The sequence below is a fragment of the Vipera ursinii genome (genome assembly GCF_947247035.1).
Source record: "Vipera ursinii genome assembly, chromosome: 2".
Lineage (NCBI taxonomy): Eukaryota > Metazoa > Chordata > Lepidosauria > Squamata > Viperidae > Vipera > Vipera ursinii.
Genome location: NC_139513.1, coordinates 192875851 through 192889096, shown reverse-complemented (window position 1 = coordinate 192889096; position 13246 = coordinate 192875851). Strand labels below are relative to the sequence as shown.

Sequence of the window (13246 nt, the reverse complement as noted above, 5' to 3'; positions counted from 1 at the left end):
TATGGCAATTTAAGCAATGTCAGAGGAACAAGCATGGTGGAAACCACGAAATATTGTTTCTGTAAATGGAATTAGGAGAACAACATACAGGAAGAATTTACCCATAAGGCAATCATTGCTAAGAGCATTATTTGAAATCTGGTCAAACTACCCACTTATAAAAGCTTCAATATCCCTCCTGAATATACAATTTTCAGATAAATTTAGCATTTCTATTTTGGGCATAGACATCATCACTGTTTATTTCCATCATTTCCTCTAATAACCTGATGCATCAGGAATTTATAAATAAACCAGAACTGATTGCTAAATAGTGCAACCAATTTGATATATTGTGCTTTAAACTATTTCTGTAAGCGTATTAAAGCACAAAGCGTATCATGCAAAAATATATGTAACATCAAGTGATATGGAAATATGGATTAACATTTAAAAAAAAATAAATGTATACATAGCTCCAATAATTCAGAGTCCATACTTTACAAAACAGGAGGTAACCATATGGAGCATTTTTGCAGTTTTAATGGTGCATTATGACCACTTCCTTGTTGACATTCAGTACCTGATCCTAATTCTTATTTGAATAAAAGAGTTTCAATATTTATTTGTAAATAGCTTTTCTTGTTCCAGTGAAGTGATGTCTGAAATACGTCCTTTGATCTTGCAGACACCGGTATGCTTCCTGGAGGTGTGATTGTGTCAATTATATTTGGAATCCTGTTGTTCATTGGGCTGATCACAGGGCTCATAATCTGCCATCGAAGGTAAAGGCAGCAGTTTCCAAGGGCAAGAGGCGATGGGTGTAAGGATTGTCATCAAAGACAGGAGTTTGCTCTGTTCTATTCTCTGCTTGCTTACGGCCTCTATTTATGTTTATTCTTATTCTTCAGACGAGCTCATCATCACCGAGCACGACCATGCCACAATGGCTACAACCGAGGTGAGGCTTCAGGCTTTTTTTTTTTGTAAGGCAGATGACAAAGGACTGCATTCTGGAATTCAAGCACAGTGGCCTTCTCCAGCCTTTGGAACCTTCAGAAGTTTCATGACATGGGTAGAGGGGCAATTGGCATTGCAGAGAATGTATCTGCGGAATGCCAGATATAGTAAAGACTGTTATATAGTAATCAGGGGGCATTCAAGTAACCAGATAGGGGTAATCGGAATAGGTAAGTTTTAGTAGATTGTTGGCCAACCTTTTCTGACCACTTTTTCCCCAAATGCACCCTCCTGAAGCATATTTTTTGAGCAAAGGGGGGAAAAACACTAAAGGAGAATTAATATGGAGAAATGATTTATGAGAAGTGTAACAGTCATCTTCTTTTAGCATTTCTTCATTCACACTCAGCTCCCAGGGCATCACTGTTCACACATCTCAGAGAAGTACCATGATGGATCATATTGTTGGGAGATTTTTCTGAATGAGGAAGTTTTCAGCAGCCTGGTGTTTAGTGATGAAAGTAGGGTTTATGTAGTCCAGCACAATTTACTTCTTATCCAATATGTTTAGGACTGCAGTGTGTGAGGACCCTATTTCTCATCAAGTCAATGAAATTGATTTTTCCCTTGCTGTCTGAATCTTTTGAGAGAAACTAGTTTATATTGTCAGCTTTTATTACAGATGAAATGTGGTTGAAACCTTATGTAGATCTCCAACCATATGAGGATCCCAGAATGGGTGTCTTAGAATTCACAAAGGAACTTGACCCATCTATTGTCTCCATTGACACAGTTATTGGTGAAGGTAAGTTTCATTAGGTCTGATTGTCTCTGCTTCTCCTGATAACATTTCTCCATTTTCTTTATGCTCTGCCTTCTCTTTGGACGTTCCATAGGAGAATTTGGGGAGGTCTATTGTGGTGCCCTGCACTTCCCAGGGAAAGAACGTATTGTTGTGGCCATCAAGACCTTGAAGTCAACTTATTCAGATTCAACCTGGTGGAATTTTCTCCGTGAAGCAACTATCATGGGCCAATTCAACCATCCCAACATTGTCCGGCTAGAGGGAGTTGTCACAAAACGTAAGAATTCAGAGTTGTAATGGCAGTGGGACATATACACACACAGTGATGGTTGTGAGATAGATAGATTTGTGTAACTGGGATTCCCCAGAAGGGGTAAGTTGGTCGGATGTGAAGTTGCTGTGGTTCCCTGGAAGAACACAGGTTTTGTGCACAAAAGTTTTTTGATGTGTAAAATGCTCTTGAAAGGTTGTGTTTCATTTGGGGTAGCTGTTGCTAGTTTGAATAAGCAGTAGTGAGCTAGACAGGGGAAAGGACTGATTATGTGGATAGTAGCCTTTAGCTCCTCCAAAAGTATATTTATCAGACCTCTTGGACTGAAATAAAATCTGTGTAGTTGGCCAAAGAAATGGGAAGGAAGGTGAAGATATGGGGATAATAAGAAAATAACATTAGTATTTTTTCTTCTTTTCCCCCCTCACAGGGAATCCAATGATGATTATTACAGAATACATGGAAAATGGGGCCCTAGACACCTTTTTAAGGGTAAGAAACTGGAGAATGGTTTAATCTAAGAGCTTGGTGACTACATGGATTTAAACCTGTGAATGTGTGTCTGAGCTGTAACATTTCACACTGGAAATAAGGTTGAACTGATAAAATGACATTAATCAGTCTCTCAGTCAGCATGGAATATCTTCCCACATAGATAAAGAAGATGAGAGAGAACAGTAGATTAATATGTTTTTCGGACAATTTTTGTGTGTGTGTTTGTAATCATGATATCATCTGACTTAATGGTAATTCAGCTCAGCTATGGGTTTACCTCCTCAGGGAAAACTTGTTTAGAAAATGGAGGGACATAGGCTCCTTGGATTAGTCTTAGTCTACACAACATGCTCTCAGGCATAAGAAATCAGAGCTAGGGTTAGGTCCAAAATGAATACAAGTTTATTTCATGGTACCTCCAAAGAAGAATCTGAACTACTATGGTCAAGGTGAATTGGCTGTAGATAAGTGTCAACGGAATTCAAGGAGAGATGGACTTAGGTCTCTTGCAGGTGTGAAGGGACTCTAAACTAAAGTGCTTGACCCCTCCCTCAAGCTCAGACTGGTCATCTTCTACACATGCAATGAGATCTTTACAGTTTGGCAGCAGGAAATACAGCCAGCTCTTAACTCAGTATTCTCATTCTTAGACATGGTTCTTTCAGTGTGATAGTGCCACAGCTGCTGTACACATGATCCAGTGGCCATTTAGTTCAGTGTTTCTCTACTTTAGCAAGGTAAATATGTGGATTTGGGGGCACTGAAGTCCTCACATCTTACAGTTGCTGTGGCTGAGAAATACTGATTTAGCTGATGCAAACTTTGTTAATTTTTTTTCATCCATTTAAAGCTTTGGAACTCTGTCTACCTAAGTTATGTTCATTCCCCCAGGCTGCATAGCCATAGGGTGGTACTCAGTGGTTCTGGAAACCTCCAACCTCTGCTTGCTTTTTAGGAGTATAAGTAAATACTACCTAGCAAAATCCATAGCTTGTTTTGATTGAGTGAATCCTATGTTGTAGAAGCATCCTGATGGTCTGATGAACTATTTGAATATATCCCCAAAGTGAAGGTTTTCAGCTGGGAATGGAAACTTAGTTCCTCTTAACTAGGATAAATGTAGCCCCCTTTCCTTGCTGTGAAGCAAACAGATGAACAGAATGCAAGGATTCATCAGTGTCTCTTGTGTGCACTTCAGGAGAACATCGACAAGTTTAGTTCGGTGCAGTTAGTGACGATGCTGCAGGGCATTGCCTCAGGGATGACCTATCTCTCAGACCGCAACTATGTACATCGTGATCTAGCTGCCCGCAACATCTTGGTATCAAACACCCTTCAGTGCAAAGTCTCAGATTTTGGGCTTTCTCGAATCCTGGAAAACGATGTGGAAGGAACATATGAAACAAAGGTAATGCAGAACCGAAGCTATTAGGGGGTACTCCTCACCAATGCTTTTTTTGTAAAAGAAAAAGGTGCCGGAACTCACACATGTCATACAACCTGCCTTGCCTACCCTACAAGGTTCCATCCAAAAAAGGTGCCGGAACTCCGTTCTGAGCGTTCTATGAGGAAAAAAAGCCCTGCTCCTCACTGAGGGTAGGAAATACTTACATGCATTTATGCCCCACAATATTAAAAAAAAAATGTCTGCAAAGAATATATTCCCATTCAAAGAGCCATAGAGCTGTCAAAGCCATACTGTTTTTCTGTTATATTACAGAATGCAAATGCATCTATGCCCAAAGCAACAATTGTGCTTTGCTGTTTATTAGTAAGCATAAGACAATCAAAAGTTTAACTTCACAGAGAATGTCAGCCCTTAGGGCTTGCAAAAGCTGAGGATCAGTTTCCGTTGCAATCTCGTTGAACAGGGTGGAAAGATCCCTATTCGATGGACAGCTCCAGAGGCCATTGCGAATCGAATCTTCACCTCTGCCAGCGATATCTGGAGTTTTGGCATCGTCATGTGGGAGGTGTTTTCATACGGAGACAAGCCCTATGGGGATATGTCCAATCAGGAGGTAAGAGGGAAAGGAGAAACAGGGATTGTTAGTCAAACCACCCTCTGAACAAGCAAATATTGGAGCAAAGAACCTAGAGGGGAAAAATGGTTTGGTTAGGTCTCCATTTTTTTTGTTCAGTCATAAATAGGCTGTTCTGTTGAAGAAATTGTTGTTAATAAATCGTGAAATTTGTGCCAACATATAGTATATACTCCAGGGTCAGAAATGTTTATCCTACCAGTGGGAGAACTCTGAATTTCACATAAAACATTTCCACTGGTAGAAAGCAGAAGAAGAAAAGATACTTTTGTTCCTTTGCCATCAATTGCCTCAGAGGTTCCTCACTTCGTACAGATCTTGGGTGGGGGCAGATTTTGTTTACTATAGTAGACAAGCGATCAACTAAGAATTTTCTTTCTTTTATTGCAAGTGGGGAAAAATTACTAGAAGAATTGTGCTATTGCTGAATTCAGCTCAATGTCAAGCTACAAACCCTACAGTCTTTAGGACCGTTACATGCTTTTAACTTGCCAACAGTGTGGGAGGAAGAGAGGGGAGAATTTTGAATCCATAGGGGTTCTTGTCAGTGTGAGAGCTGGAGCTGTTGAAAGGTTGTTTTGGCAACTAAAATTTCTTCTCATAATAATTACTGAACGATGTATTGGGCAATGTGAACTGAACCTGTGAGAGAGGGGATGGAAAGTTGCATATTTTTAATTAACTGCTTCCCACCATTTCCTCAGAGCTAGCTTTCCTTTAAAACTGCTGGTTTGTATCTGCTCAATAAAGTATACATTAGTGCAGGGGTCTGCAACCTTGGCAACTTAAAGAGTTGTGGACTTCAATTCCCAGAATTCTCCAGCCAGCCATGCTGGCTGGGGAATTCTGGGAATTGAAGTCCACAGGTCTTAAAAGTTGCCAAGGTTGCAGACCCCTGCATTAGAGAATGCAGTGGCTCTGTGTTTTGCTTTGGTTGGCTTTTCAGCCGGAGGTTGACACCCAATGCTTTGAAAAACAAAGAAGTACACTCCTTTTTGTTTGAAATGACTCATTCACATCATAATCACATAATCTTCAGAGGGGCCTTGCCCTGATAGTACTTTGCACTTTTTAAAATAAATATTTAATGCTTTTAAAATACATTGATCTAATCATGAGGTTATTTAATCTGGCATCCATGGTTCAAAAAATAATCTAAATGTCTGAAAACTTATGATTCTAATTCCAAACGATTCCAGTGCTTAGATCTAAGATCAAGAAATGCCCAGAACCCGTCATATTTCTGCTACATTGTTGAAGGAATTTTGCACAGACAACATGATTGATCGTCTCTTTTCCTGGGTAGGTGATGAAAAGCATAGAGGATGGGTACCGACTCCCCCCACCAGTGGACTGTCCCTCTATCCTTTATGATCTGATGAAAGTGTGTTGGTCATATGATCGGACACGGAGGCCACGTTTCCGGGAGATCCAGGCTCAGCTAGAGCACTTCCTTTCCAGCCCACATTTGCTTCGAACTGTGGCTGATTTTGATCCTCGGTAAGAGATAAGCAGTTCCTTTAGAACACTTTGGGAGATTCTCCCTAAAAATAATTCTTCAGGAAACAAAAGCTGAATTTTACCACCAGGGTTAATTATACTTGTTTATGAGGAGATAAACTCTCTATATAAAGCTCTGTTTGGTGCACCTGCACATTTATATCCCACATGTATTCATTTAGGGTGCTCTTTCTAGACAATGTGCAAAATCATCTTCCTTGTCCCTATTATGGAAAAACAAGCACTGACTATGCAAGGCTAGTTTCCATGCAAGGCAAAGAGTGAAAAGTGAAATTCTCCATACAAAGTTAGGAGCTTCTCAGCCATTAAAATGGTTTCTAGCTTATCAAAGTAGGATCCTGTTCTCCCGTTTTACAGTTTTAAATTTCATAATTGTTCTGAATATATCTATCAATTTATAGGGTGACTCTTCGACTTCCAAGCTGCAGTGGGTCTGATGGGATTCCTTATCGGACTATCCCCGAGTGGTTGGAATCCATCCGCATGAAACGCTACATCCTCAACTTCCATACTGCTGGCCTGAACACCATGGAATCTGTCCTGGATCTGTCTGCTGAGTAAGCCTTGGGTATCAGGGCTGTGGGTTTTGATCTAGGGTAGAAGAAGGCTGGTAAGCATGAGATACAGTTAAATGCCAGAGTATCTATTACATTTTTACTTGAGTACAAAGAACTTTATAGCTTTTGCAGGTCACTTGCAGTCCACTAAATTCATAACACAACAAAGATATTGTAGCATCCTCATGCTTCCACATCCTTGCATCATCCTCCATCTGTTTGAAAAAAACTTGGTGAACTATACATCAGCTAAAGTTCAGCCCTTTAAATATTTGTTCTCTCTTTTTTGGCAGTGAACCTTTGGAAGTACCATTGTAGATTTTAGGATTGCTATCATTGTTCCTCCACCCAACTAGCATGGACAGTATTTTTCCTGATAGAAAGAAAGATGCTAATTCCACATATTAACTTTCAGGATATATCTCAAAAAGAGTAAAGTAGCTAAAATCCAAGTAGTTGCTTGGATCTGTATAGCAACAAGCACATAGCCATAGCAATACTGTTCCTTTGAGGAACTGGTAATGGGTAAGAAGCTACAGCCAACTCTATTTTGGCTTCATTTTGTAAATGAGCAGTTAGCGAGGGTAAAGGAAAACATTTCTTTGGGGTTTCAAAGAGTGAGAAGTAGCATGGCAAGGACATACAAATCCATGAGCCGTTTGCCAATTTCCACTAGCACTGTGATGTTTCTGGCCAAAATAGCTTTCTAGGCTTTTATAGTACTTCAAAAATTTGCAAGAACTCTTTAATCAATGACAGAAATAGGGTACAGAATGCCAAATGAAAGCTTTTATAACACTAAAAGAAAACCCCTGCCACCCAAAAGAGGATACTATGAATAGGAGTATGAAAAAGTCACAGGACAAAAAAAGAATTTATGTAAACAATAAACATGTCTATTTTGTTATAACATGGTATACATCTGCAGTGTTTCCTGAATATATTGGACATATGCAAGTAATCAATATTAACAACATAGCAAAATTCACCAGCCTGAAAGAAAATTTTTGGCAGATAACACTTTTAGGGAATTGTTGCACAAGGATTCTTTTAGCATATATCTAATATGACTTTACAGATACGTGACATTTATGCAACAAATATTGCCCATATAGATTTAAATTAGATGTTGTTGTAATACAATGACACACAGTGGTCTGTTTTTTATAAGACAAGAAATAAAGCTAGCTGTTTAAAGCTTTGCACCCGCACTTCCCTTTTCAATAATATTAAGAAGCATTTTGGTTTCATTATAAAATCTTCAGCTACTGCAAAAAATATTCTCTGTCTTCCCTTCTTAAGTGTTTGCCAGGTCCCATTGCTAGACCCAGCAATTGTGATTAACTTAATTAAATTAAATTCCATTTTTCACGTAAGTTCATGAAGAATGGATCTTGAGAAATCATTTTCTATTTATTTTATTAACTGGAAAAAGGCGGGGGGGGGCAACCTTTCACAGTTGCCACCACTCTAGGAAATGGTCCGTTCCTGTAACTGGACCCTCTTCTCTAGCAAACGCAGTGGCTAATGTTTCTCCTTATCTGTGTGGTTTAAGGGACTTGAAGCAAATGGGTGTGGTTCTTCCTGGCCACCAGAAGCGAATTCTGTGCAGCATCCAGGGATTCAAAGAGTGACAAGTGCCGCCATACGGTGCCGAGCAAGAGTTGCTGCCGTCTCCCTTTGCAGAACACAAAAAAGAAGAAGTGACCCAGTGGCAGCCCTCCTGAAAATCAGAAGCCAGAGGCAAACAGCTGCACCTTGCACAAAATCGAAACATAATGAACAGGCTGGGGCTGAGTCGCCTAGAAAAGGAAAGAACTTCCTGCACAGGAAGCCAGAAAGCAGCACATACGTCAAAGGCAGATGTCGTTCTCTTCTCTCACTCTTCCACTCTTGCAGAGGCTTCTTGCTTGACATACTCTGTATCTACTGAGGACGTAACATGCCACTGTAAGGAAACACTGAAGTAAAACCATACCTACCTGGAAAGGACCTTTTCTGCTGCAAACTCTAGGCCTCCAGATGTTTGTGGCCAGATGTCTATTACAGTATTGTCTGCAGAGAGCAGAAACGCCTTCCTTGTCATTTAGTGGGTTAGTTTTCATAGTTATGTTCCAAGTTCATGTTGCTTTGTATGTAAAGTTTCTCTCTCTCTCTCTCTCTCTCTCTCTCTCTCTCTCTCTCTCTCTCTCTCTTTCTCTCTCTCTCTCTCTCTCTCGCTCGCTTCCTCCCCCCCCTCCAATCTACTCCTTAGAGAACAAAAGGCTTGTTTAAAGCAGACCAGCCCTTGCTCTTGGGAGGTTTTTTTTTTCCTCAAGTTGAGGACCTGCTTATATATTTAAAATATCAGGAAGGGGTGGCATGAGGGAGAAAACCCAGACCTGCATTGATCATATGTTGTCTATATGATTTTGTAAATAAACCAGTAACGCAGATCAGAGTTTTTGTTACGTGACCATTTCCATTTTTAAAAGTTGGCTGTTAAAAGCATCACAGGAGGAAAAGTAAGTTTTGTGCACACATTAGAAAGAAGGAAATGTTAAAAAAAGTTAAGAAATATTTTGTAAACGTTCTACGCAGTGCATGGAACACAGAGAGCTGGAAGAATAGGAATACCTAATGAATATCGGAGTCACATAAAGGGATTTGTTTGGAACCATAAATACAAGATGAGATGTTAGTCAAAAGATTCTATGTAGTTTAGGTACACATGAACACCCTACACAAACAGCACAGTTAGCAAGTGGAGAACATTTGAAGGAGGATACATAGAAGTATCTTTTAGCAGGAAATGAAAATCAACCAAGCTATGAAGCAAAAGGAAAAATAATGAGAACTTGCTTGTTGCATTTACTGTCTTCGGTAACTTGTTATTTAGGGAAGTGGTGTCCCAACACTTTGCTTCAGTTTTCATAGTAATCACAGCTGCTCTTTAGTGTAAAATCCAATTCAGTATGAGCTCAAACTATGGACTCTTTACAACACCTTTGATGTGTCCTCTTAGCTCAGGGCTCCCCAACCTTTTGGGGTCAAATGACACTTTTTGATTGTGTGCGTACTATGAATGTTCAGTGAAAAAGGCTGAAATTGGGAAGATATGTTCATGCAGCCTTTAGTGGGAACAGCGAATCTCAAAATGTTGCCTTTATAGGAAGCGAAACTAATGAGATACTGCTCACATCACCCTTTACAACCCTCCAAGGTAGCAATTATCCACCCAAGTTTACCGTTGTGTTTTTGTGGCAAGATGCAAGTTTTACGAAGCAAGCTCTGTAGTATAGGCACTTGACATTTTAATTTTTCAAGAAAGTTTCTGTAGCACCCAAGATGATCTTGAAAGCTGGTGATTTGCTTTATAACACACAGCTTTTTTTTATTCTGTGAAGTTCAAAACCATGGAGATATCCACACTTGCACTCGCAAGTGTCACAGTAAAGATTCTGACGTTCACTTCTATGCCAGGGATGCAGCAAGGCCTTTTCCACCTATTCCATCAAAAGAAAGTCCAAGCATGCAGCACCGAGAGAATAGCCCTAGACAAGGTTCTACACCAAAGTCCTAGTGAAAGAAGAGTTGTTGGAGAAAGCACCATCAGATACAGATGCCATTTATACACAGGACACCAGTAACTCTACAAGGTGTTTTAGTAGCATCAGGTGCTTTAATGTAGCCATCTCCTTCTTTGAGAAGGACTTCTCAAGCTTTTTTTTTTTAAAGATTTTAAATCTAAGTGGGTTGTGCCAGTTAAAATATATATCAGATCAAAATGCAAGGAATGAGTTTTAAGAACAGTAGTGATTGGAGGCTGGGGAGAAAATATACAGAAGCAAATGGACATGAAAATACTTCTGTGGATTCACTGGTGTAATTTCCATTTCAGAAGATCAAATTCCGTACTTATTGTAAAGTGGCTCTTTTACATAAGAAAAAGACCTCAACTTTTTTTAACAGAGGGCTAAGGAAGATTATGTAAGGATGAAATGTAGGCAAGAACCAAATGTTCTTGCCTACATTTGTACAAATCAAATTTGTACAAAATCCAGCTTTAACCTAAGATACACCGATTATTGGTACATTTGGCAGCTTCTCATTGGTTACAAAAACACTACAGAACTTTCTGTCGAAAAACTATTAGAGTACACTCCCCCAAAATTTCAATTTTTCAACAAAATTGGTTGTGTGCATACTGCGCCAGAGCAATATTCAATAAGCTAAGCCAGCAGCTCCTAATTATTTTTCACACAGGCTGGTGAACAACTAAAAAAAGGTTTTTGAGAACTACAAGCCAAGGCAGAGTAACAACATATCTGTCAGTCCCACAGTGCACATAAACTTCTTCCTTAAATGGTATCTGCAGGAATCTAAAATAACATTTTATATTTTGGGAAATTGCTAAGATTTGGGCCCTTAAAAAACAAGCCAGTTTCAAAGTAATTATAGCATCATGGCTAGCCTTTTAATAGCCATGTTTATATACAAACTGATTTGCAAAGAAATGGAGACAGTCTGGCCCATACTGTATTTTGGCCTTATATGGATTAAGCATTTTACTATTCCTCAACAAAGGCTTTGCAGTAAGAAACAATGACATTGGTAAGAAGTTTTTTTATTTAATTCCATTCACACTGCTCACATATTTAAGCATGCTTTCTTTCTGCATAGCTATTCCAAGCCCAAGGCTCCAGAGAAAAGTCAGCAGGCAGATGCAGTCCTAGAGGCCTTCCTTACCAATGTCACTCATAAATATGGAATTCCAATTGTTCTTGTTTATTTGAAATCCCTCCCATATTTTCCCATCAAAATTTTTTGAGGATGTCTTGTGATTAGAACTGTGATCTCAAAAATGCATCCAGAATAGCGCCCAAAGCTAAATGCTACAACAGCAGTAATTGTTGTTTCTGGGCACCTCCACCAACTCTGCTATCTTCCCAAACTGTAGTACATGAAGTTGAAAGACCAAATTATTTGGTGGTTAAGTTTATGACTTTGTGTATAATTTTTGTGGATGTCCAGTCTGTCCAGAGTAAGCAGAACATACCATCCGGAGAGAAATGCATTGGTGAAGGTTCCATCACATGGAAAAGCTGGAAAAGTCCAAATATACTGTATCTTGCACTCCTGTTCTAACTGAATAAAAGAAGTGAAGTCAAAGAGTGAATGCATAGGCCCTTCTGTCTGCAAAGTCAAAACTAAAAGAGGAAGCCTACTTTCTTTCTTCTACATCACAGGTCCCCAACCCCTGGTCCGTTGACCGGCACTGGTCCACGGCATCCTAGCAACTGGTCCATGCAAAGTGCCAGCTGTGGTATGCAGGCAGCTGTTGTGATTCAGGGTCAGCCTGTGGGTTTGGCAGTTGGGTCGGACGATTCAGAGGAGGAGGAGGGGGGTGTTGGAGAGGTTGCTGAGGGGGTTGGAGAGCTTGCTGATGAGAGCCCTCAGCCAGGCCTCTCCCACCTGGTCACGACGGAGACCCAGCTGTGTGAGCCTGACAGCGTGGATGAAGATGACCCACAGCTGGCCCTGTTCAAGAACGCCCGACGCAGGAGGCAGTCAATCAGGAGTAAACAGAGGAAGGCAATGGGGCACCTCGGAAGGAGGCAGAGAGAAGCCACGCCCTGAACTGTTTAAAAGGGTAGTTTAGTTTAGTTTAGTTTTATTTAATTTGTATACCGCCCTTCTCCCTAGGGACTCAGGGGGGTTCACAGGGCATATAAATAACAATACAATACAATCCAAAAGTTAAAACAAAGATTAAATCAATGCCCAGTTAAAAAACAGTACTACAATTCTAAAACAACAATTTAAAACCCAGCTCCCCCGTCAGGCCAGACCGGCTAATTCAAATAAATGGGTCTTCAGGCCACGACGGAAAGTTCGGAGGTCTGATGCCATCCGGAGCTCCACCGGCAGTTGGTTCCACAAAGCCGGGGCACCCACAGAGAAGGCTCTCCCCCTGGGGGCTGCCAGTCGGCATTCCCTGACCGGAGGCACCCTGAGGAGGCCCTCTCTGTGGGAACGCACAGGGCGGAGGGGAGTTGAAGCCGGCAGCAGGTGGTCCCCGAGGTAACCCGGACCCATGCCATGTAGGGACTTAAAGATCATAACTAAGACCTTGAACCTCACCCGGAAGACAACTGGTAACCAATGCAGCTCGCGGAGCAAAGGTGTAACATGGGAGTACCGGGAAACTCCCAAGACAACTCTCGCGGCCGCATTCTGTACCAGTTGGAGCCTCCGAGTGGTCTTCAAGGGAAGCCCCATGTAGAGAGCATTACAGTAGTCAAGGCGAGAGGTCACGAGTGCATGAGTGACCGTGCACAGGGCATCCCGGTCCAGATAGGGCCGCAACTGGCGCACCAGGCGAACCTGGGCGAAAGCCCCCCTAGTCACGGCCACCACATGATCTTCCAGGGTAAGCCGTGAATCTAGGAGGACTCCCAAGTTGCGAGCCCTATCCACGGGGGGTAAGAGCTCACCCCCCATAGAAAGAGATGGAACATTTTGAATGTCCCGGGATGCCGGAATGCACAGCCACTCAGTCTTGTCAGGGTTGAGTTGAAGTCTGTTCCTCCCCATCCAGACCCGAACCGCCTCCAGGCAACGGGACATCACAGCG

At 41.2% G+C, this 13246-nt stretch overlaps 1 protein-coding gene across 2 annotated transcripts in view; it reads left to right on the top strand.

The window, feature by feature from the left end:
* The window catches only part of EPHA1 (EPH receptor A1), a 77530-nt gene extending 68276 nt beyond the window's left edge, over positions 1-9254 (top strand). Inside the window, exons 9-18 of one of the 2 annotated variants that reach the window (XM_083352839.1) lie at positions 668-764; positions 891-940; positions 1649-1744; positions 1836-2021; positions 2446-2507; positions 3709-3918; positions 4382-4531; positions 5859-6052; positions 6475-6630; positions 8186-9254. In XM_083352839.1, the coding sequence (XP_083208965.1) occupies positions 668-764; positions 891-940; positions 1649-1744; positions 1836-2021; positions 2446-2507; positions 3709-3918; positions 4382-4531; positions 5859-6052; positions 6475-6630; positions 8186-8264 (1280 nt within the window). In that variant the 3' untranslated portion in view covers positions 8265-9254. Of the gene's footprint in view, positions 1-667; positions 765-890; positions 941-1621; positions 1745-1835; positions 2022-2445; positions 2508-3708; positions 3919-4381; positions 4532-5858; positions 6053-6474; positions 6631-8185 lie in introns of both variants that reach the window. The other variant, XM_083352838.1, reaches the window with a different exon arrangement.
* Positions 9255-13246: the final 3992 nt, after the last annotated feature.